Source organism: Pelecanus crispus, chromosome Z (assembly GCF_030463565.1).
Source record: "Pelecanus crispus isolate bPelCri1 chromosome Z, bPelCri1.pri, whole genome shotgun sequence".
Lineage (NCBI taxonomy): Eukaryota > Metazoa > Chordata > Aves > Pelecaniformes > Pelecanidae > Pelecanus > Pelecanus crispus.
The window spans coordinates 11556024-11580014 of record NC_134676.1 but is presented as its reverse complement, the minus strand read 5'-3'; the positions used below and the strand labels follow the sequence as shown (position 1 = coordinate 11580014).

Here is a 23991-nt window from a genome sequence, read left to right as displayed (position 1 = left end):
ACCCTTCTGTAGGACGTATCTTCTGTGCTCTCTGCAATTTTGCTTTTTTTCATCCTAATTAAGCCCTGGAGGTGTGTGTGCAGTTCTTGCACCACCACCAGGCCCAGGAAGCTGCTCTGCGCACCCCAAGTGAGAATCATCCCCGAGGTTTGCTCTGATCCACCAGTCGCTGGGAGACAGGGAAGCGAGAGAAAGGAATGCAGCAAAATGATGCCTGCAAAGACTATGTGTCACAGTAGCTTTGTGAGCTTTTTAATGCCCATGAAAAAGCCCACCGCTCTTTTTCACTTCTGAACAAAACCCTCAGCATCCTCTGCAGGCAGACGCAGCAGCCCCTGCACTGCTACAGCCAAAATCACACCCATGAACGCTGCCTTGGCAGCTAGAATAGTGAGTGGTGTTTCCCCTCCTGAGCCTCTGGAGGCGATGGGAGCATTGTTGGTGTGCTTATACTGCTCCAGCAAGGCAAGCCTGGTTTGCAAAAGCCACATGTCACCACCGGCACTTACAGCAAGGAGCATCCTGGTGCTCTTGCACAGTCCCCAACCCAGCAGGGTTTTCCCACCTGCTTTGCATTAATGTGAATAGCAGGGATGGCCATGGGACCAGTGCAGGGGTCTGATTTTGGACTTTATTTTGCCTATTATGTCCAACGCAGCAGGTCAGCTGGAGATATGGGAATTCTCCCCTCCCCAGGCTTCATGGCTCTGTCTCCCTGATGCAGACTGGGAGCTGCTGTAGGGAGCAGAAGGAAGCAGAAGTAAGTCCACATTGGCCAGCCATGCTCAGGAGAAGGAAGAGGGATGGGACGAAGGGCTGGACAACGGAGGCTGTGGCAGAAAGGGGAGCATGTGTGGAGGCTGCCCATGAGCGATGCCTCCAGGCTGGCTGCTCATGAGCTGTCCTGCTTCACGGTGCAATGCAGAGGCACCCAGTCCTGTGTGACTGGAGTGTGCTGCTCCCCTGGGGTGGGCTGTGGTGGGTGGGAGGCCTGGGGTGTGGGGGGGCCCCGACCCAGCATAACCCAGTTGAGAAGCCATGTAGGGTGAGGAGGGCACAGTCTGGTTTCTAAGCCTAGTTGTGTGGCTTTGGGAAATCGCTCCCCAGTCTGTGCCTCAGTTCACCCTTCTGCCTTTTCATTTAAGCTCTGACCCCCCTGCTTCCCATCAAGCTGGGGCTCTTCTCCCTGGCAGGGAGGGGAATGGGAGGTGGCAGGGGATGCCCTGTGTCCCCACTGCAACACTGGAGTCTGGGTCCCTGGGTTTTGGTGAGGGCAAGGGAGGAAGAGGAGGAAGAAGCTGATGACACCAAAGAGCCTTTGCAGAGAGCAGCTGCACCTGGCTGGCAACTCAGGGAAGTCAGGCACAGAGGGAAAGGGGAGCGGCTTGGGTCCAAATGCAGAAAGCACTGGAGGACTGAGTGTAAGGAAATTAATCAGGAGCCAGAAATGTGCCCACAACAGCCAGAGACCCCCCATGCCAGGATCCCCTCTTTGCAAAGGAATATTCAAACCCATTGCACACTGTCTTTCAAGCACCAGAGCTGCCTGCCGGGCTGTGCAGCCACACTGCTGTGTACACGTAGGCATGCTGCAGCATGCGGACAGCGATGCACAGGTACGCATGGGCAGGTTGTTGCGCCCCTGACCACCACCTGCACAGAGACACCCACACGGGCACCCTTCTACCCAGCAACCTCCACTCTGTGCTCAGAGAAATGCCTGTGCAACACCAGACGCTTTGGGCTCACCTCGCCACAGGGATGGCTTTGCGAGCACAAACTGCTTTGGGAACTTCTCCGGGAGAAGTGTGTGTTGGGACCTGTGGGCCACACTGTCAGCGTGTCCCCCACCATCAGAGGCAGCAAGGCAGCTACTCCCCAGAAAAGTGAATGGCACCATGCCAACTCCAAAGACAACAACAGACGACGAATCCCAGCCTGTTTGCCATATACACAACGTATTTCACAGCTTCCTGGCTCCAGCCTGCTGGAGTCCCCAGGCACTGGTTTGGACCAACACAGGTTGCACAGCATCCAGAAAGCAGCCAAAAGGCAGAGAGCTGCTCGCAGCCCTCTGCTTTCTTCCCTGACCGAGAGGACAGGGCACGTGCACCCACGACATGCGACAACCCATGCCGTGCAAGGCTGTTCCTTGTGGAACATGCACAGGGTGTGCTCAGCACAAAGCCACACAGAGTATAATGCTGTGTTGAAGAAAAACATCCGGGGTTGGAAGTACTTGGAACAAGGCAGCCCAACATGAGCAAAAATACAGCACCAAGGTCTCAGCTGCAGCTCCTAAGCTGCCCAAGGTTTCCTGGCATGGACCCACTGAGCGATCTCCTGGCCTCTAGAGAGGGACAGCAGCATCCACCTCCTCTCCCTACACGTCTGAACTCAGCCACACGGGACATCAAGCTTCCCCTGTGGACCTGACTCTGGTCCAGCCCTGGTTTCGTGGTCGCTCTGTCCTCCACACCTCTCAGCTGGGGGAAACTGCAGCACTGGGGAGCCACTGCTGGTCCCTGCTGCATGAGGTTCTGTGCAGGTGCTGTTGGGCTCCAGCTCTTCACGTGCCCAGAGTGAGACCAAATTTCCCCATGCTGCTTGGCACAGCAGGGTGTCCTTGCTCACTTGCTTTTGGCAAATGCCCTGCACCCCTTTCCTTCCTCTGCATCACCAGCAGCCAGGCTTCCCAGCCTGGTACCCTGTGAGCTGGTGGGGAGAGGGACGAATGGCCCGCCATTAGCCACATCTGCGCTCGGCAGGGTGTGCACAGCTCCTATCGGTGCAGAGAAGACCATCCTGGAGAGAAAACAAGCAGCCGTCACCCTAGGGATGGTATCATAAACCATTTTAATAAGGCATTTTGCTCCCCCTCCCCACCATCCCAACTCATGCAAACACTGTCTTGTTTAGTTGGCAGCAAATGATAAAGACCCCCAGGGAGCAGAGGAGGGGGAGAAAAGGGACATCTGTTTAGAGCATTTCTACTGCGTGGCTCTCCCAGGCTATTTCTATCTCTTCTTGTCAAAATTTATCAACTGCGTAATTGTTTAAACAGCATTAAAGTGCTTGGAGCAAGAGCAACTGGAAATTGTCCTGCAGTTGCCTCTGGTACCAAGGCTGACAGCTTGGGAGGGGACTGGGGAGAGAAGGGATCCATCGGGCATGGGAACCCTCTGACTCCTTTTCCGGGCGGGGGGAGACACCACCCCGTCCTGCTAACAGGAGGAAAATAGTCTCACTTTATTGCCAGTGCCCTTCCCTGCTTTCCAGATCCAAGACTCTCCTCCCTCTCCTCTCCTCCACGCCCTGACCTGTTGTTAGCACACATTTACTCTGCTAAATTATTTACAGCAGACGCACCAGCTTGGGAAACCATAGCTAATGACAATGTCTTTCACGCTGAAGTACACTGGATCCTGCCCTGACCCTGCTGAGCCCTTGGCCAGGACCTCACCACCTGCCCGTGTCCCGCTGCGGTTCCCAGCTGCTGCCGGAGATTTTGGAGAGGGATGGAGAAGCACTGGGAGCTGGGAAAAGATTAGGAATTGCTGCTGCCTGCCATCTCCTCTCCTTTCAGGTGGCAGAGATGGGTTGCAGAGGATCCCCAGCACAGGGTCTTCTCATCCCTGGGGAGACTACCTGGCCTTGGTCCCTGCACATGTGCAGGGCACATGTGGCTTGTGACAGGCAAGAGCTGTACCCCGTGCTGGTGACAGTGGTGTGGTTTCTTCTTCCAGCATCATCTGGGAAGCAGACTGTGATTTTTTTTAAGTGCCGCAGCTGTGTGGAGCCGTAGGCAGAGACGGAAAAGCAGCATCCACATGCAGAGCCTAGACCCCTTTGCTCCCTGCCCCATGGCTGCAGCAACAGGAGGTTACTGCATCTCGGCCGGTTTCTCCCCTCCCAGCACCCTCAAAGCCAGGGACCCCCCACTGGCGGGCGGCAGGAAGTTCACACCAAATATTTTGACAAGGGACACTTAGGAGCAGCTGAGACAAAATCCTTCCTGGTGCAGAGGCCAGTGCAAATGGAGCACCGGTGTGTGTGCCGTCCATCCCCCCGCAGCAGGCACAGTCCAAGTCGTGGCACAGGGAGCAGGGGTTGTGGGAAGCTGTTTAGACTGGACTTGGGCTTCTTTAATTACGGGGCTAGTTTTGTCATGTTAAGGAGGATAAACAAACCTGAGGAGAGAGGCTGTTCTGCCATCTGCCCGGGACACGGGACACTGGCGTGGCACGCAGCCTTCAGCATTCGTGCTAGACGAGGATGGGGAGGGTTTCCCAGGAAGCTGCCAAACCCCAAAGCCCTTTTTCCTCTTCTCCTCCAGCCCGGCAGCTGCTGGGGTGGGGTAGGAGGGAAGAGCTGGGCTGCCCCCCTGCCCCATCCCATGAGTTCATCCCCAGCCCCGCTGCAGGAGGGGATGCACAGGGAGCTTTTGGGCTCATTTCACACCTAGGTCTAAAGCTTGGGACCCTTCCAGGTGCTCACCAAGGGGGTCCTTGCACCTGGGAGCACCCTCCCTCTGACGGATGCTCCATCCCTGGCTCTGGCAACCCCAGGACTCCTCCACCTCTGCCCTGGGGAGTGGGCTGGCAAAGGGGCAACCACTTCCTCTGTTCCTTGATGCTTTCATGCCACGTGATGCTCCCCGCACAACTCAGGTGAAGAGTGAAGCTATGAGCTCTCCATAGCACCCAACCCAGCATGAGCTTATCGGTTGGTGGGGACAAACATGGGGTCACGTCCCTTGAGCTGCCAGCGAAGACATGCCATGGGACACGGGACCCTGCAAGCGCTGGCCACCTCCTGGGCATGCTCTTCCCTCAGGCAGGGATTCCGCAGGCCACAGCATTGGCGAGGCCAGGGCAGAGCCGCTGGCGCTGTGGTCCTGTGCCGCGGCACCTAATAAATGCCACGTGCCGCTCCGCTCGCCCTGCTGCTGCACGCTCCCTGCCGCCCCCAGCTCCCCCGCGCAAAGAGGGGGGCTGCAAGGATGGGAGAGGGGATATTTTTATTGTTTCTGACACTGGCTGCCCCAGATTATCATATTTTACACAGCGAGCCAAAGAAGCATCACTCTGCTATGCTGCAGCTGGGCAGGCTGCCCAGCCCGGCAAGGGGAAGGACGGGAAGAATGCAGCGGGGCGCGGGTGCGTGCACGCATGGGTGTGAGCGTGCGAGTGCATGCACACGTGGGCCACGGGGCACTGCTTCATTCAGCCCCTCCTGCTGGGGCATGGCAGCGTGCATCCCACTGGATGGGGCAGAAAGGTCGCCCGCTGCCTGCAAACATATTTGTTTTTCTAGTCTGGCTCCTAATTCAATTAGGACTAATTGCATTTGGGAGCGTGGTGGGGTTTTTGGGTGGGTTTTTTTTTTTTTTTTTGGCCTTCTCCTTAAAAAGCAGGGATGGCAATTTGCATATTGTTACCCAGCATGCCTTTCCAGCTCCCAGCCGGGCCAAGACCCGAAATCTGGGCACAGGCAGCAAAGTTCATCTGTTGAGTTCTCCCAGCCATGAGCAAACAGCTCAGCATGGAAAGGCGGCGTTTGGAAAGCATACGTGCCTCATGAAGCAAAGCTGAATTTTGATGAACAAGGCACTCTCGCAATCTGGTTGACCCTGTCTGCAATGGTCCCTTCCCATGGCTTTCAGGAACTGGGGGGTGATGCTTGGCCGTGAAACCCCCCCAGAACCATAGCACCTACCCAGCCCCCAGCACCGTGGGCATGTGGGGAAAAATCAACCACATGCACAGCAGTAAACCCAACAGCTTTGGGGTGCATCTCCTGATGTTGGAACATCAGCAGCCACAAGCTTGAATTTATTAGTTCCATCCCTGCCATAGGTTTGGTCTAGGTTAATGTAGTCCTGCCCCAAACACTGCTTGGGCACAGCCTTGGGGCTGACCTTGCACGGGGCTGTCCCTGAGGGGCAGCAGGACATTTGGAGGGTGAGAGAGATGAATCGCAGGGGAGGGCGCTGCTTCCTGCCAGCTGGCCCCAATGCCAGGGAACGGTCGCAGTCCTGTTTAACTTGCTGCTCTCGAAATAGCCTCAGTTTACATGGCTGCGGGAAGGGATTGGAGAAGTTCATAGGGGAAAAATCCATCAAAAGGGCTTTTAAAAAAAAAAAAACAAGCCCTGCGTCACAGATCGCTGGACATGAGCAGGGAAATGTCTGCACGCGTTGACCCTGAGCCTGTGCTTCTCTATCAGCATCCGCGCCAGTGGCAGGAGCACTGGCCTGACCAGCGGGCACCCTGCTCCGAGGCAGAGGCATCCTCACTGCCGGCTGCTGGAGCCAGTCAAACCTCTGTTTTTCCAAGCCAGCGTGTCAGCAGTGCCCTCCTGCAGTTTTTCCCAGCAAACCAATGTACGGAGGCAGCTGGGGAGACACCAGTCCCTGGCACTGCCTTCCTCCCCTGTTTAGCCATCACAGGATGGCCATCATAGGATGGCCATGGATGGCCATCATAGGATGCTCACACCCGCCCTTGTGCTCCGTCCCTCTCATGGGGAGCCGGAGGTGCACATCTTACATGGAGAGGTTGTTACCTTCTTTGTCCCTTCTTTATTTTGGATGGGTGAAAAAGACAAAAAGTTATAAAAACAACAAAAAAAAAGATGCAAACTGCAGTCCAACCCTCCGGTTGCAGCTGGAGCCCAGCTGGGAGGAAAGGGACTTCTAAGGCAGAGAAAAGGGAGGCTCTGATTATTTATTAGTGGCTGATGTTTGATCCTTTGCTAATCAGGCCAGAGAACACACTTAGGCTCTCCCAGCCTCCTCACTCACATGTGGTTCCTGTTGCTTTGCCCCTTCCCCCCTCCCTCTCTCTGGTTTTGCTTTGTTTGTTTTTCTGTTAATTTGGTTGTTTTTCCATGTCGTTTTCCGTCAAACCGCATGTTTTTTCCCCTTTCTCTCGCCAGCCACTGCAGTGACAGACATGGAGTAAGGAGGCCAGCCCAGAGCTGCTCGCCCTCTGCCAGTCCCTTTCCCACCATCGCCTGGGAGGCAGTGATGCCCATGGGGCAGGGCTGGGGCCGGCACCAGGCTACGAGCCCCTGTGCCACCACTGCGACGGGGAGGGCAACTCCACTGCCTGCATCCTGACCTGCGTCCCTGTTGCTGGAGGGGATTTTGCTGTATTTTCTCTCTCACGCAGACCCCATCCCTGCGGGCATCCCAGCCCACCTGGTAGCAGCCCCGTTAGACAGTGGGCAGCAGCACAGCCGGCATCGCTTGGGCATCCCCAAAGCTGGGCAGAAGGGCAAAAGGAGAGGTGCAAACGGGCAGAGACGACGGGTCAGGATGGAGAAAAGCAGGTTAGAAAGGGACAGAGGGATGGGAGCGGAAGGACGGACGCCCACCCTGGCTGCCTCCCTCCCTCCCCTCTTTGCACACAAGGCCTCCCCGCTCCCATGTGCGCTCTCCAGCTTCTGGCAGCCTTTCCGCCGCGCATTTCCACTCCTCTCTGGCCCATTAGCAGTATTTTTATAACATTCTGTAATGCACGGAGCCGTGTGCCAAACCTCAAGAGCGCATTATTTCCCAACGTCTTTGTTATATCCATCCCCGGGCCCTCCAGCCGCGCGTTTCCAAACGCAGAGCTGTGGCTCGCGGGGGCAGCCGGGAGCCCGGCACCGCGCTCCCGGTACCTGGACCTTTCCCCTCCCTCCTGCCTGCTCCTGGTGCTCAGTCCTGGGCTCAGCTCTGGGATGGCTGGCGTACAAAAAGCCCCAGCCCCATTGCCTGCTGCTTCTGGCCATGCTCGGGCATCTGCTGCTCTATAGGCTGCAGGGCAGATGATCCATTGGAGATGAACACAGAGCATCCTGGTTGCTCTCCTGTGCTTCACCCCATGCTCAGCTGCCTGAAAAAAGGATGCAGAGCAACATGTCACTGCTCAAAGTCCCTTGGAAGAGGCTGCCCTGGAGAAGGGCCACCATCCCCTGGGCTGGTTTGTGCTCAGGGTGATTCACACCCTGGAGATGGGTGATCTGGGACCCTTAGGAATAAGCAAGCCTGTGGGCCCTTCCTCCTCTCTGAGGTGGGCTCTCCATCCCTGGTCACCCCATCCCTGGATGCACGCTGCCCTCATTGTACGTGCACTGGTGTCCCTATTTCTGCAAGGGACAAGACAGCCCAGTTACCCCCAGCCATCTGCACTCCCCTGGGTGCTACTGGGTTCCTGGATGTGTCCTCCACGGTGTGGTCCTCGGTGTCAAACCCTACTCCAAGGACAAGCTGAGCTACCTGTCCTCCTGCCTGTCTGCTGAAGCACATCAATGAGACACCCTCTTTATGCTTCTTTATGCAGCATTCTGGCCCCTCCAGTGTGACATTCCCAGAAATCCTGGGGTCCCTCTGCAGCCACTGGCATGTCCCACTGGAGCTCGCTGCTCCTTCTGGGCCAGAGCCATTATGGGAAACACCACTGAGAGCGGTCTGAAGACCAATGCTGAAGCTCCCCCACCCCTCCCAGCAGCTCCCCTTTCAGCACAATCTGATCCCCTTTAGCCATTTCCTAAGCTGTGTTCCAACTCTAGTACTAATCCACATTTTCTCTGGTTTAACTCATAATTTCCCATGTGGCATCATAGCAAATACTTCACTGAAGTCAAGACAGATTACATCGACCACATTTCTGGGTTTAGGAAATCAGTTCCCTTATCAAAGAGAGCTATCAGGTTAATCTCATGTGATATATCCCTGGCAAGTCCTCCTTATATTTCTCTCCCATTTTCCATTTGTCTCCATGTCTTTAATTGCTCCCTCTTCCAAGTGTGCCCTGCGGCCCCACTGTGCTGTGGGGTCAGGCTGTCTGATCGGGATTTTTCCTTCTCTCAAGCACAGGAGACACGTCACCTCTCCCCATGGCACTGGGTACCGCAAATAACCTCTCAGCTGCTAACGAGCCTCACTAATGAACAGGAGATGTCCTCACCTGGGGAAGAGATGCTCCCAAAGCCTTCAATGCACCGTTTTCTTTGAAGGTGCCTCCACAGCAGAGGACTGTCTCCAGGTTTTATCCTCCCTCCTCTCCCCCAGCCTGCGCTGCCCTTGCTCTCAGCATCACTGCTTACAGCTGGTGGGGTTCATTTGGTACCGGGCTCTGCCAAGCTTACCTTTAATGTCTCCCGAAACCTGGCTGCATAGTGAGCTCTGCTCTTCTCTCCTTGTTTGCTCTATATTTATACAGCTAACCCCTCTTTTCATTTCCCCTGCAAGGTCTCACTCAGCTTGACTCCTGGCAGGTCTCCCTTTATTCCTGCGCTCGCTGACCCCCATGATGGAGCTTGCTTTGCTAATTGACAACCTTTCCCGGTCCTTGCTGCCGCTCTGCTCCCTCCCCACATCCTTCCTGTGGTGTTGTCTGCCTGAGAGTGCCCCTGCCTTGCTTGCAGGGCACGCTCCAGGTACTGTCGTTTATTTAACAAGATCCCCAGATCTGTGCAGCCCTGAGACTCTCACTCTCGCTGCTGTCACCTTTTTTGCTGCCCCAGTAAGAGGCGAAAATGCAGGCACAGGCCTGTTTTCATTTAAATTCCCATCCAATTGAAATGAAACAAGTCCAAGATCCCTCAAATCCCAGGTTTGGGTGCCCGAAATCCCAGATTTGGGATCCCTCAGATACCAGGTGAGGGCTCCAGTTGCATTCAGCTGCAGCAAGGATGCTGCCACAAGGCCATGCTGCAAACCTCCTGTGAGCCACCCATCTCCTCTGTCTCCATCTCCACCTCCATCCCCATGCCCATCTCAATCCCAATCCCCATCCCCATCTCCTCCTGGGATGCTTCCAAACCCACACCAGCTCATGCACCTCCAGGGAATCAATCATACCCCGCAAAGGCAAGAGAGTTGTGGGGTTGTAGGCAGGGGCTGGGGGTGGCAGCACTGAGAAAAGAAAGCTCGTGGAGAACACTAAAATTAAAATGCAGGCAATTAAATTAATTACCACTAAAAGCATCTCACCTGATTAGTTCCTTGCATACTTAATTGCATTAACAACTCCGGGCATTCACTTATTTATTTGTCACCCTCTCTCCTGGGGCTGGTGGACCCTGTGGTGTCTGACCGGGGTCTTCAGCTGTCTGGTGCTCATGGGGGCTGTGAGCCACCAGAAAATGGGAACATGCAGTAATAGGAAACAGCAGGATTTGGGCTCTAACGCTGAGCAATTCCCATGGGTCCCTGAGCGGATTGACAGGGATTACTATTAGTGAGGTGCTTAGCAGATGGAAGAGCCATTGCAAAGTCACGGAGATGCCACAGCTGCAGAGGAGGCGGTTGGAGGCTGCAGCCCCCTCCCCAGTCCCCTTGTTTCCTCCAGACCTGGGCTGCAGCTCCCTTTCCACTGGCATGGCCTGGGACTTCTCCCCAGATGGGATCTGATGACCACATGCCCAAGTAGAGGAGCTCCACATCTTCCTCCTGCGGCTGCCTGCACTGCACCCAGCTCCTGCCTTCCCTGCCTCCAAACTACCTGTGAGCACCTCCTCACCCTGACAGCATGGCTGAGAGGCCCCTGACTCATCTGCCACTGCCTTTTTGTCTGCCGTGCTCCCAGCCCCGAAACCTACTCACTGCCATACCCCCTGCCCTACACCGACTTGCTCCCCCCCTCCCCTGCTTCTCATTTTGCCTTTCAGCTTCTTCCAGCACCCCTTCCTCTTGGCCGATGTGCCAGGATCCCTCCCAGCAGACCCTAAACCATGAGTTAGACACCGTGCAGCATCTGTGAAAGACAGGTTTCTTCAGTCTGACCTACAGGTGCAGTGAGCCCCTCCTGCCTGATTTGCAGGGCTTAGGCAGGCCACGGCTGGTCCTCCTGTGACCCTCTGCTCCTGGACCACAGTCTAGGATGGAAACGCCACCCTGGCTCTGATGCAAGATGCAGAAGGTGAGACAAGGAGCAGAGAAGGGCTCTGCCACGTCCTCCAAACCTGGGAACATTACAGCCACCTACACAATGCATCCCCATCTGGTGGGGCTCGCAGCTGGTGCCTTGCAGCATCCTCCACAGCAGCTACCCTCCCACAGCCAGCTATGCCGGCTGGTGCTCCCAGACACGCACCGCTGCCGGTTGTAGATGCTGTACTGTGAAACACACAGTTGCTATCAGCTGTACAAACACAGCAGCCCACCAAACACACAGCTGCTATCAGCTCTCAGCATTGTGTGAAATATAGCACAACTCTTATCTCCCGCACTGAGACCTGTGAATCAGCGCATCTTGCACTTAAGATATGCAAAACCCTGGGAAACGTGCAGCTGTCCTCCAACACGCCTGTACACAGGGGCTCTGCAAACACAGCACCTGCCACCACCTTCTGGCTGCTGCTCTGAAACAACCACGTTGCAGCAGAACCCCAGCCAGAACTTCCCCTTCCCAGCTGCAATCCCCTCTAACAGCTCAGCCCCAACTCTTTCCACCTGCAGAGATGGTGGTTGTGGCATTGGGCTGGATGGAGAAACAACATCCCTTCCCAAATTGTTCCTGGGGCATCATTTAATCCACCAGCTTTGATGCAAAGTTTGGGGCAGGAAAGGCTGATTCTGGCATCCTGCTGCTGGGATTAGTACACCATGGGGAGGTCATATGGTGGGGTGCAGCAGGCAGCTGTATGTATGGATAGTACGGGGGTTGGCATGGCAGGAGGGGGCTGTGAGGGGTCAATATGGGAGCAGAGAGCATGGCTCTGTCCTCCTCAGTGTCACATGCCAGGGTACTCACTTCCCACCCTCAGGCAGGTCTGGTATTTGAGGTGCCAGGAGGAGCCCTCGTAGCAGGAGTACTGGCCGCTCTGCGTCAGGTCAACATTCTTCAGGATCAGGTAGGACCCGTTCAGGTGGGACTCATCGATGTCGGTGCCATTGGCTGTCCAGGTCACAGCTGCATCCCAGTCCATAGAGCCACACTTCATGGTCACATCTGCGCCTACCCGCTCATATTGGATGTGGACGTCTGTGGGGAGGAAAAGGAGAAAACCAGGTGAGCTCAGAGCCCCATGGGCAGGGCTGCCTTGGAAACAGCATCTTACCATCACTTGTATAGGAAGCGAGGGAAGGACTGGTGCATGGACTGACACTGTGTTGGTGGCCAGGGAAGCCTAAGTTCTCCTGCTAGCTCTGATAATGTTTTATATTAACCTTAGACCAGAGTGGATCAGCTGGCAAGGATCAGAGGATCAGGACTCATGGACCACCTCCGTCTCACAAGATGCTTTCCTCCAACCTTTACCTTAGAGGAGACATGTCAGAGCTGCACCAGCCAAATGCCCCACAGCATAGACACACACCTGCTCATGCCAGCAAGTCATTGCCACTCTTGTACCTATGTAGCTTGTTGCAAGACTCAAACCAAATGCACACATCAGAAATTCCCAGCAGAGAGGTGACAGAGCCCCAGGCCTTGTCACCAGCAAACTCAAGTTACTTACTAGCAGAGGTGCAAAGCAGGCAGTTGTCCTTGTAACTCCCTGCCCATGAAATCAGGTGGGAGGACTGCAACCTAACTGTGCCATGCTTTGGAAAGGGGCAGCTGCTTGGTGCATGCTATGCTGTTTGTCTCCCTGCCTGGCTTTTCTTCTCTTTCTACAATAACATGACGCCTTGCTGAGCTGTTTGATTTAGCATCTTGCGAGTGGGGCAATACAGCTCATTGGGCACCAGCTGCCTAATTGAATTTTCTCAGGTTTCTGGACAGGAGCTCGAGCTGACATTCATTAATGATCCTTAGCAATTGAATCTTTCCTGTGTTGCTACACTGGCTGTGCTGAGCTGCGTGTGGCAAGGATAAAACTGTGTGTGTGTGTGCATGACACGGGGTGAAGCAGGACAGGAGGATGAGCAGAGGATGAGGCTCCTTCAAGGCTTCATCAAGCCTTTGTGCACAGACAAGGGCTGTTTGGTTCTCAAAATACTCCTGGGTTTCAAAAACACATTTGACAAGGTGCCTCCCAAGGAAACTGAGCAGCCCTGACATACGAGGAAAGTCCTTGTAAGGATTTATAGCAGCTAAAGGTCAGGAGACCAAAGGTGAGAACAAGTGGTCAGATGTGGCAGTAGAAGACATCACCAGTGAAGTTCGACAGAGATCACAGCTGGATCAGAGCTGCCCAACACCCTCACAACTCATGGGGAAAAGGGGGTTAAGGCATTGAGAGGAGACAGTGTTCTGCTGAGGCTGTCAGGGCAGTCAAATTACAGCTGGGTGCAAAAGTGTTGCAGAAGGACATCACAGTACAGACCCACCAGGTGATAACACTGTGTCAAAAAATGCACAGGGGTGCACACAAGGAAAATCAAGCCTTGCTTCCCCTACCACTCACAGCTCCAAATGAGCTGCAGCCTCCATGGAAACGTATCTTGGAGTTACCGTGTTCACTTCTCCAAAAGCATCAGCTCAGTGGTGACCAAAAATGCAAACCCAATGCTAGGAATTATTCAGAAAGGGATTGAGAAGAAAATGGAAAGCACTGTACCCTAAAAGCCATGCACAAATCTGTTCCCATGCCATTAGGAGTACCGTTCAGCTGAAAACGGAGCAGAGCGAGAAAATGGGGAAGAGCAAAGGCTGGAAACAGCCCACACATAAAGACAGCTTAACAGACTCGATCCCTTCATCCGTAAAAGGAGACAACCAAGCAGAGACATGGTAGACACCTAAGCAATGATGAGTGACATGGAGAGGACGAATAGAGAAGAACTGCTTGCTCCTTCTCCTAATAAAATAATTAAGGGGGAGCAAATGAAAACAAGGAAAAGAAAGTGTTTTTTTGTACGAAGTGTGATTAAATTACAGAAACCCGTGTCCATCAGATCCTGTGGATGTCAACATTCTGGGGAAAATAGTGATTAAATGAATCCACAGCAGAAGACACCACCCAGGGTGGTAAACCACTGAGCTGTCCGGTGAGCCCGGGGAGGCTGCAGGCAGCTGGCAGTGGAGAGGATGGGAGGAGCACCCTCCATGCTTGTCCTGCTCTTCTCTCCCTCTCTAGACATCATCAGCTCCTGGGTCCTGCTGACAGGTGGGACCACATGGGCATGATCCAGCCATTCCTGTGTGAAAACCCACAGCCTGAGCCCATCCGCAAAGGAGAGAGCCCCAGGGCAAAGTTGGCCCTGGGGGAGACCCTGGCAGGTCTGAATCCTCTTGCTGGGAAAGACTGTGGAGCGGTTCATCTTGAGTGTGCTCAACAGGCATGTGCAGGTCAACCAGGGGATCAGGCCCAGCCAGCATGGGTTCATGAAAGGCAGGTCCTGCTTGACCAACCCGATCTCCTTCTATGACCTGGTGACCCGCCTGGCGGATGAGGGAAAGGCTGTGGATATCATCTACCTGGATTTCAGGAAAGCCTTTGACACCGTCTCCCACAGCATTCTCCTAAGGAAGCTGGCGGTTCATGGCTTGCATGGGCATACTCTTCGCTGGGTAAAAAACTGGCTGGGTGGCTGAGCCCAGAGAGTTGTGGTGAATGGAGTTAAGTCCAGTTGGACACCGGTCACGAGCAGTGTTCCCCAGGGCTCTGTTTTGGGGCCAGCCTTGTTTAACATCTTTATCAACGATCTGGATGAGGGGATTGAGTGTGCCCTCAGTAAGTTTGCAGATGACACCAAACTGGGTTGGAGTGTTGATCTGCTGGAGGGTAGGATGGCCCTGCAGAGGGATCTGGACAAGCTGGACCGATGGGCCAAGGCCAACTGTATGAGGTTCAACAAGGCCAAGTGCCGGGTCCTGCACTTGGGTCACAACAACCCCATGCAATGCTACAGGCTTGGGGAAGAGTGGCTGGAAAGCTGCTTGGCCAAAAAGGACCTGGGGCTGTTGGCTGACAGCCGGCTGAACATGAGCCAGCAGTGTGCCCAGGTGGCCAAGAAGGCCAACAGCATCCTGGCTTGTATCAGGAATAGTGTGGCCAGCAGGAGCAGGGAGGTGATTGTCCCCCTGTACTCGGCGCTGGTGAGGCTGCACCTGGAATACTGTGTTCAGTTTTGGGCCCCTCAATACAAGAAGGACATTGAGGTGCTGCAGTGTGTCCAGAGAAGGGCAATGAAGCTGGTGAAGCGTCTGGAGCACAGGTCTTATGAGGAGTAGCTGAGAGAACTGGGATTGTTTAGCCTAGAGAAGAGGAGGCTGAGGGGAGACCTTATCATGCTCTACAACTACCTGAAAGGATGTTGTAGTGAGGTGGGTGTTGGGCTCTTCTCCCAAGTAGATAACAATAGGACGAGAGGAAATAGGCTCAAGCTGCACCAGGGGAGATTTAGATTGGATATTAGGAAAAAATTTCTTCACGGAAAGGGTAGTCAAGCGTTGGAACAGGCTGTTCAGAGAGGTGGTGGAGTACCCATCCCTGGAAGTGTTCAAAAAATGGGTAGACGTGGCACTTTGGGACATGGTTTAGTAGGCATGGTGGTGTTGGGTTGATGATTGGACTGACGATCCTAGAGATCCTTTCCAATCTTAATGATTCATAGTTTTTACTTTCATTAAAAATAATCCAGCCACCAAGCCAGGAAACATGAAATTGCTACTCTACCCTTAATTGGTTTAGTGGTGGACTTGATAATGTTAGGTTAATGGTTGGACTGGATGATCTTAAAGGTCTTCTCCAACCTAAACGATTCTATGATTCTATGATTCTTGCAGACAGTCTGAGAGGACACCTACTTCAGATAGGGAAGCAGCACCTTTGAGGACACTATCCCTCCTGGGAAATGAGGTGCTAAGAACAGACGAGGAAAAATTGGGTGGCAAGTTAAGACGCTGGTGAGATGCCTGAGAATCATCTCAGACACTAGTCAAGGGTGGAGACCTTTGAGAAACTGCGCTCATCAGACAAGTGTGTTTCAAGTGTCTTAGAAAAGCTTAGAGCATATACTGACAGGCAGAAAGAGGGGACACATCTAAGCTGATGTGTCTGTGTGAGAAGGGGTAGCTGGAATGGGCCCAGATAAACAGGCAGATAGGCAGAAGCATGGAAGAAGATGGATGGGTGGACAGAAGGATGAATGCATGTGATTGCAGACAGATGGACAGCTGGCTGGATGGGCACAGAAGGGATGGAGGGAAGTGTATGAAGATGAAAGGATGGATGACTATGCAAGTGGATGGATGGATGGCCATATATCGGGATGCAGAGATGTGTAAGAGGATAGAAGGATAAGAGTATAAGCAGCTGGCTGGCTGGGGGCATATGTGGATGGAGGAACGGGTGGACAGATGGGTGGATTGGTGGAGGGAGGGAGGGATGGAAGGACCAATGAACAGGAGTGGGGTTGAGTGGGTGCTTGGCTGTTCAAATGGCTGTGGAGATGGCTGGCTGGCTGGCTAGACAGATGACTAGGCAGATGGGTAGATGGACAATTATAGATAACAGAGCTAAAGTAAGAGTTCCAGCACCTTACTCAAGTTCTCCTCTAATTTCTTCTATTGCATAGGGTAAAGACATTTTCTCTTCCCCTTTCCTGCTGGCTCACAAAAGGCCATTGACTCTTCTGGCCTTACACTTGGGGATCTGCTCGGCAGAGACGCTGGAGATGTTGCACCACCAACCAGCCTTGCATGGAGAAACGTTCATTGCAGTGATGGGCCTACACACCTCCCTGCCTTGCCTGGCTCCTCACTGCCCAGTGCCTGGTCCCCTGGAAGGCTTGAGAGCCGGGGGAAGCTTTGGCGTGCCCAGCTCTCCTTCTTAGGACTGTGGCTGAGAGCTTGTCTGTAGCTGGTGGCAGCAGGACTAACCTGGGAAGGGGGAAAAGGCACCTTGAATTATTTCCTATTTGTCCTTAACACAGTGCAAACATGTTGGCACTCACCCAGAAGGGCTGAGGGAGCCATTCCTGGAAGACAGGTCTTTGAAAGCAATGCTCCTTTCCGAGGCAATGATTTAAGGCCCCTGACGAAGGAGAAACCTAAAGCATAGTTTTGGAGGAGGCGTTTCTCCCAGCTGGGTTTGCTGAGACTCTTACTGGAGCCAAGCCAGGTCCGCACGTCCCTCCTGCCCCGTGCCAGCCGTAGGAGTCCTACCCAACCACACCACCACGTGAACACACAGCAGCCCCACTGTCAGGCGTCACCTCCCTTTGAGAAGAGGCACCATGGGGACAGCACCCCCCAACGCTGGAGCAGCCCTGCCTTGTGCTGCAGACACCAGTTCTGCTTTAGGATGGGGGTTGGCAAGGGTGACCAGAGCTTCTACTGGGGGACTACACTTCCTGCAGACTGGGTATGGGCAAGACCCTTATGCCCCCAGCCCACCCAGAGCCTCACATCTCTCTCGAGCAGGGAGGGGAGGGTGGTTTGTCCCTCATCCTGGTCATCACATCAATGGTAACACATGGGATTGATGGCCAAGATCATGCCTGTGCTGCAGGGCCAGCCCTGCTGGATGGACATCAACTGGTAGCATGGGCAGAACGAGGGCCAACAGCCAGGGACTGCAGCTCAGAAGGTTCAAGCTGGACATGGAGGAACTTCTATTCTCCAGGAGGGTGGTGCAGCCCTCGGACAGATACCCACAGAGGTGTGGGATCTCCACCCTTGCAGGTTGTCAGGGCTCTGTTGACAAAGTCATGGCTCATATGGTCTACTGTTGGGAACAGTCCTCTTCTGAGTGGGACATTGGACTTGACACCTCCAAAGATCCCTTCCCACCAATACTGCTGTGATCCTGAGAGATGCTGCCCTGCCCCTACACCAACCTGCTTCTCCAAAGTACACTGCTTTTTGGGTCAGGTGACAGCACAAGAGTGAAGCACACATGATGGAGAGGTTGTGATGCTGCATCCCAATGAGCAACATGCCTCTGAGCATCCAACCCCACCAAGGGCCACATCATCTGTTGCAGCACAGCATGCCAGCCAAGCACAGCATGGCTGGTGACATAAAATCCCAGAGTTGGAGAGGAGCTGTTGTGATGCATAACAAGGGCAGAAATTACAGCTTTACCCACAGCCCTTCAAAGCTGCAGTGGAGGGAAGATGGGAGCTTCCCGTGGGACAGACACACACAACTCTCATGGTGGACCTGGGGCAGCTCAGTGAAACAAGCTGTGAACTACTTTGCTGCTCTCCTAGCAATGACAAGCGACAATGACAACTTGATGGTGCAATCTGTGCAACTGCAAAGCAACAGGGACAACAGCAACGAAGCAACAGTGGTCCAGGGGAGAGTGTGGTGGGTTGACCTTGGCTGAATGCCAGGTGCCACCATGCTGCTTTATCGCTCCCCTCCTCAGCAGGACAGGGGTAGCTGGGGGGAGAAAATGAACTGGAAAAAAAGCCCCTCATAGGTCAAGATAAAGGCAGTTTAATACAAGCAAAGGCCGCATGCAGAAGCAAAAGGAAAACAAAGATTTTATTCTCTACTTCCCATCAGCAGGCGATGTCCAGCCACTTCCTGGGAAGCAGGGCTTCAGTAGGCATAGTGGTTGCTCCAGAAGACAAATGTCATAAATAACATATGCCCCCCGTTTCCTCCTGCTTTCTCTTAGCTTTTATTGCTGAGCAGATGTCATATGGTATGGAATATCCCTTTGGCCAGTCTGGGTCAGCTGTGCTGGTATGTCTGCTCCCAAGATCTTGCCCACCCACCAGCCTACTGGTGAGGGGGGGAAGTGCTGAGGAGACAGCCTCGATGCTGTGCCTGCACTGCTCAGCAGTAGCCAAAACACTGGAGTGGTATCAACACCTTTCTAGCTACCAATACAAAGCACAACACTATGAGGGCTGCTATGGGGAAGATTAACTCCATCTCAGCCAGACCCAATACAGAGAAACACAGAGGGGAGATGAAGCAGCTGAGCTGCGGGGCCCACGGGAACACATTTGATGCTTCCCAAACCCATCCTACTCAGCTGGAGCTCCTCAACCGAAACATCATCCTTACTTTCCTTCTTAATGCATCTTGACCTGCACTGAGACTGCAAGGTCAACACAGAGAAATCCTGCAAACCTGAGGGCTGCCCTGGCATGCACCGTGCTGGGGAAGAGCAAAATGCCTCTTGGGACCCTTCTGCGGTCCCAGCATCTCCACTGGCTGCTGTCCCTCTGTTCCCACTGAGGCTCCCACCCTGCCAGTGTGGGCAGCTGCCAGGGCAAGTGTGCCACTGGCACTGCCCTGTGCAACGTGCATGGAGCTGCGCCACAGATGCAGCCCCGGAGGTCTGTGCCCAGACACCTGAAGGGTCTTTGGAACAGTGATTCCTAACACTGGTGCTCACCACAGCCCCTCAAGTGGGGCTCTTCGTGCCAGGGCCCATTGCAAGCCAACCTCCAGCACACACTCACAGGGGTCAAAACCATCCTTGCTGTCACAGCAATTTGCAGGCAGACGGGGTCAACCATTCCCCCTGGAGCCCTTGCCCAAATGCACTGCAGGGTTGTGGCTGGTGTAAGCAGAGTGAGAGCAAAAGGAGGGCACTGAAGCATTTCTGGGGACGGCCACAAGCACTTTTATCCTCTGCAGGACGCACCGCCTCTGGCTCTGCTCGTCTTTTGCAGATGGGGAAACTGAGGCAGTGAGAAAGGACATGTCCCCACTTCCCCCGACAGCATGCGGAGCACTTCTGCAGTGGGACAGAGAATTACGTATGAGCCTTCAAACAGAGGGGCCCTCACATCACGCCCGTTAGCCTTTGTACCTTCCCTCCAGAGCTAAGCAACTAGCCACAAATAATCATCTCAGCAGCTAATTAGCTCTCTGTTGTATGTATTCATAAATTATACATTTAATATTGACACAGTGCCGGGGCTATGCCGAGAGCTTTCTAAGCAGATAAACCAGCAAGGTCTTGCACCCTGCAACTTCCCATGGTAAATGAAATGAATAAGCCCACAGGAGATGAGTGGGGAGCCCCAGAGGGTGGGGAAGGAAAGGGGAAAGAGCCCAGCCAGTGTGCGGTGGGAAGGAGGAGAGCACTGATTCCCACCTTGGCTGGCCACCGCTGCAAGAGCCTCTGCTCAGCTCTGTTCCAGGCTGCCCTGCATCCTTGCAGCAATGTCTCATCTGCTGGTGCCTGGGAAGGATGACAGGTGACGGCTTGGCCATCTCCTGTCATCCTTCCTGCATGGAGGAAGACATTCCTGGCCATTGGGTCTGGGTCTCACAGAGCGGTGGCACAACCCTGTGGCTCCTCTCCTGCTCCTTCACCCATGATGGCTGGCATGAGCATCACTGACCATGCCCAAGGGTTGCTCGTGGCTCTGCTCCTGTTCGCAGCTTCACAGGCCTGAGGTCTGCCCTTCTTGAGATGAAACAGCCTCTGGCAGTGGAGAGGGTTCCCCGGCACCAGCTTCCCAAAGCACACCCCATCCTTGATATCCTCACATCTGTTCCCTCTGGTGCCACTTGGTCTTTGCACAGCTTTTGTTGCCAGTGGAAACCTTCCCTTCAAGGAGAAGGAATTTCATGCTTAAGGAGGCAGTTATTCCACGAGTGATTTAAAACTAGATACATCTTTGTAAGGAAACAGGCGTAATTAAGTGTCATCGATGTAGCCAAAGATATGGACCATTCCAAGTTAATTTTGTCCATTAATGAAGAATTGCAGCAAGCAGAGCCCACGTTTGTTTGCTCTACTTTGGTAAATCCCTGGAGTCAGCAGCTTTGCTCTCTTGACAAGAAAAAATAATTAGCAAGAAACTTTAATTAAGAGATAACAGATGGGTGCTAAAGGACTTGTACTCAATCACTCCACGATAGCCTGGAAGCAGACCTCGGTTTACTTCAGGGGTGTTGTAAGGGACGCACTTTCCTCCTCCAACATGTTTGGCTCAGGGCAAGCTCCAGGTCAGGGGAGCCTCTTCTCTTGGTCTGGATGTGACCACAAAAAGTCCTCCCGTGAGGGGTAGCAAAGCCCTGCTGCCCCCGAAGAAGCTCTCCTCCAGCTCTGCAGCAGCCTTACCTCCCACCACTGCTCTGCAGCTGAGTGCACCTCCCTCTGCAGCTACATCCCAAACCCAGCTAGGGATATCCATTGTGGGGTGAAAAGGGTCTTTGTGGTCCCTCTAGCCACTCACCTGCAAGAAGCTGATGCTTCTTCCATGAAACTTAATGCAATATCTACTGGGACTTTCTAAGGATGAAGGGACACTTTTGCAATCTAATATGTCATTGTCACAAATTACAATCCATGCCACAAGGTCCCTCCTGGATCTGATGGCCCAGCAGTGGGGAGGTGTGATGCCTGTTCTGCTACCAGCTTGGCACGCTGTGTCCCTGGGACCAAGCTCCAGGTGGCACAGTTGGGACAGTGGCACGGTCAGGATGGTGACACTTGCATGGCTCATGCACAGGGGCCAACAAGGCTATGCAGTGGCAGGGCATAAGCACCCCCCTGGGGAGAAAACGCAGTGCTAAACCCGGTGGGAAACCACAGAAGAGATCCTCCGCTGGAAGCAGAAGCAACACAAACTCGCTGCAGAAGTGAGGGCCAAGTCCTTGCTGCAGCACTGGCTCAGCCCCAAGGGATGCAGCAGCTCCCCGTGCCTTGTGGGCTGTGGTCCCATGCTGAGCCCTGGCTGGGAGACATGGTAGCAGGATGGGGGAAGCTGCATTAGCAGACGAGTAACTTCAGTGTCATTTTTCTGCTTGTATCACACCATCAGACTGGATGAACCAATGGCTTTGGCCCTGTCTCAGTGGGATCTCACCAGGGCAGAGCACGCCCTCCCTGTGCCAGGACAGGACTGCTATGTCCCTGTCTCATACTGGTCTTGGTGCATTTTCAGCAGCCCCATGCTGGGACGGAGCCTCTCTTGTTGCTTTCCAGACCTGCCAAACCACATCAGCCTGGAGCATCATCCTGGCAGCACTCCTCGCTGCAAGCCAGAAGGGCTCCACATCAGAGGCAGCCTTGTTTCCCCACATGCCATCACACTCAGTTTTCATTGGAGTAGCAGGGGCTGTACAGCATGCTGCCCTAACACCAACTTGTCCCCAGCCACAGGGAACGAGCAAACCTGGGAACAGCAACCAAGTCCATCCTGCCTCAGTAACAGGGTCTCTCCAGCCATGCACAGGTAGGAGACCCCAAAGAAGCTGCCCTTTCCCATGGCTTTGGGGTAGGACTGAGCTCTGCCAGAGGATGCCAATGCTGGCACATACCCATCTGCAATGGTCGCATACCTTGTTTTCTGCTGCCATATGCAGGACCAGGAGATGTGCCTCTGCTGCTACTTCTGCTTTTCTCTTTCAGCTGCTCTGCAGCAGAGAGTTCTGGATGCTGTTGGGCTGGTAATCTTGGTTTGTTTTTTTTTTTCCTAGAAGACTTTACTCTTGCATCCCAGGAGGGGACCTGAGCTCATGTGTTGATCTCTTTTCCAGCAGAAGATCTTGATAAGAGCTTCACTTGAATTTCCTAGATCTTCTAGTCCAAAAATGCCTGCATCCTGGGACTCCAAGTGCTCTCCTTGCCAGGACAGGCTTAGCTATGACACCACTTTCACCCTAGGGCAAAGGGAAGGCTGGATGGGACCTTGCCCACTTGGCTTCCTTGCCAAGTCAACTTGAGATGACTCGTCCTGAGGAAGAGCAGCTGCCTCGTGAAGCAGCAATTCCTCCAATGCCCTGCATCTACATTGCAGCTGCCCCAGTCTGTGGGGTGGTATGATATAGAGGGGAAGGTGTTGGAGGACCAGAGGGAGATGAATGGCACTAAGGGGAACCAGCACACAGCAGAAAAATCCCACAGATATCCTCCAAGATGGGCTCACTTGAGCCTTTGCCCTTGGCTGCCAGGTGACTGGTGTTAGCATCGTGGATGAAGTAAAGGCTTGTTTTCTGATCCTGCTTTTTCATGCAGACAGGACAAACAACTCTAGGCCACTAAAGAGTGCTTAGATCAGGATTTTCAACACCAGTTAAGGAGAAATCAATAGGATTTGGAATTAGGTGCCCAAATCACAGCTGTAAACATAAGAAAAGCTCATTGTGGTCCAGCAACAGTGCGAAGACACCTGTATTTACCGAGCCTGGGGGGGGTGGGGGGGGAGGAGGCAGGGGCAGCACTAGATAGAGACATCGGGGCACCTCACACCCCGCTGACCGCAACCTGCCTTTTAAGCCCGGTGCACAGCGTACACTTCCCCATCACTGTTTGCCAATGCCCACGCGCCCGCCCTCAAATAACAGCCTTCCTCCGCTCAAATACACCGGGGGCGACAACTATTTGTTCACATAACAACCCGTCTCCCGCTTCACCCCACTCAAGGCTGCAGATTAGCATCAGGCATTGTGCAATATTTTTTTTATTAGCACAGAATTATGGAAGTCAGAGGCGTAAAAGACCTGTTGGGTCCTACTCAGTCCATCCTCCTTCTGCCAAGACAGTATTGGTCCCTGCAGCATATTTACTATTTCTCCGGTCTAATTTTACATACTGTACAATCTGTGCAGTGCCAAGTTACGATCCCTGTGTGAGAAGCAGAGCTCTCAATTTCCAGGCTCTTGGGTGTGTAAAATCACAACCGCGATGTTAAATTAACTTTTTTTTTCCTTGCGTTTAATCATTTAATAGCTCTAAAATTCAGCCCCTCAGGCTCTTTCTGTCTGTCTGTTGGCTTGGGTTTTGCCTGCTGTAGGCCAGTGGCTTGTCGCTTACAGATGTAATGCTCACACCCCTGGGTGGATCGGCAGCAGCTGGGCTTGAAGCTGGGACCGCTGCAACTAAACACATGAACTTCTGCATCCCGAGGATGGAAAAACTCCTCCGCTTTCCTAACCACAGGTACAGGAGGTTCATCCTCCTCCTTATGACCCAGCCCCAGCAAGGAGGAGGTACAGGGCACACTCCATGCAGGGCCAGGACTCAAAGGCATCACCCAGGCTAGATTCAGAAATCAAAGCAGGGGTGCAACCTGCAGCACTGAGACATGGGGGGACAGGGCAGCACCAAAGTATTCCCAGTGATGTCCTGTGCCCAGGAACTCCCAATGGAAACATCAATACTTTTTCCTACATCCACTGGAGT

The 23991-nt window shown here is 53.7% G+C and overlaps 1 protein-coding gene across 1 annotated transcript in view; it reads right to left on the bottom strand.

Moving 5' to 3' along the window:
- Positions 1 to 23991, bottom strand: part of CNTFR (ciliary neurotrophic factor receptor) — a 213807-nt gene that overhangs the window by 47566 nt on the left and 142250 nt on the right. The window contains exon 4 of the mRNA XM_075726950.1: positions 11748 to 11978. Within this exon, the coding sequence (XP_075583065.1) occupies positions 11748 to 11978 (231 nt within the window). The remainder of the gene's footprint in view (positions 1 to 11747; positions 11979 to 23991) is intronic.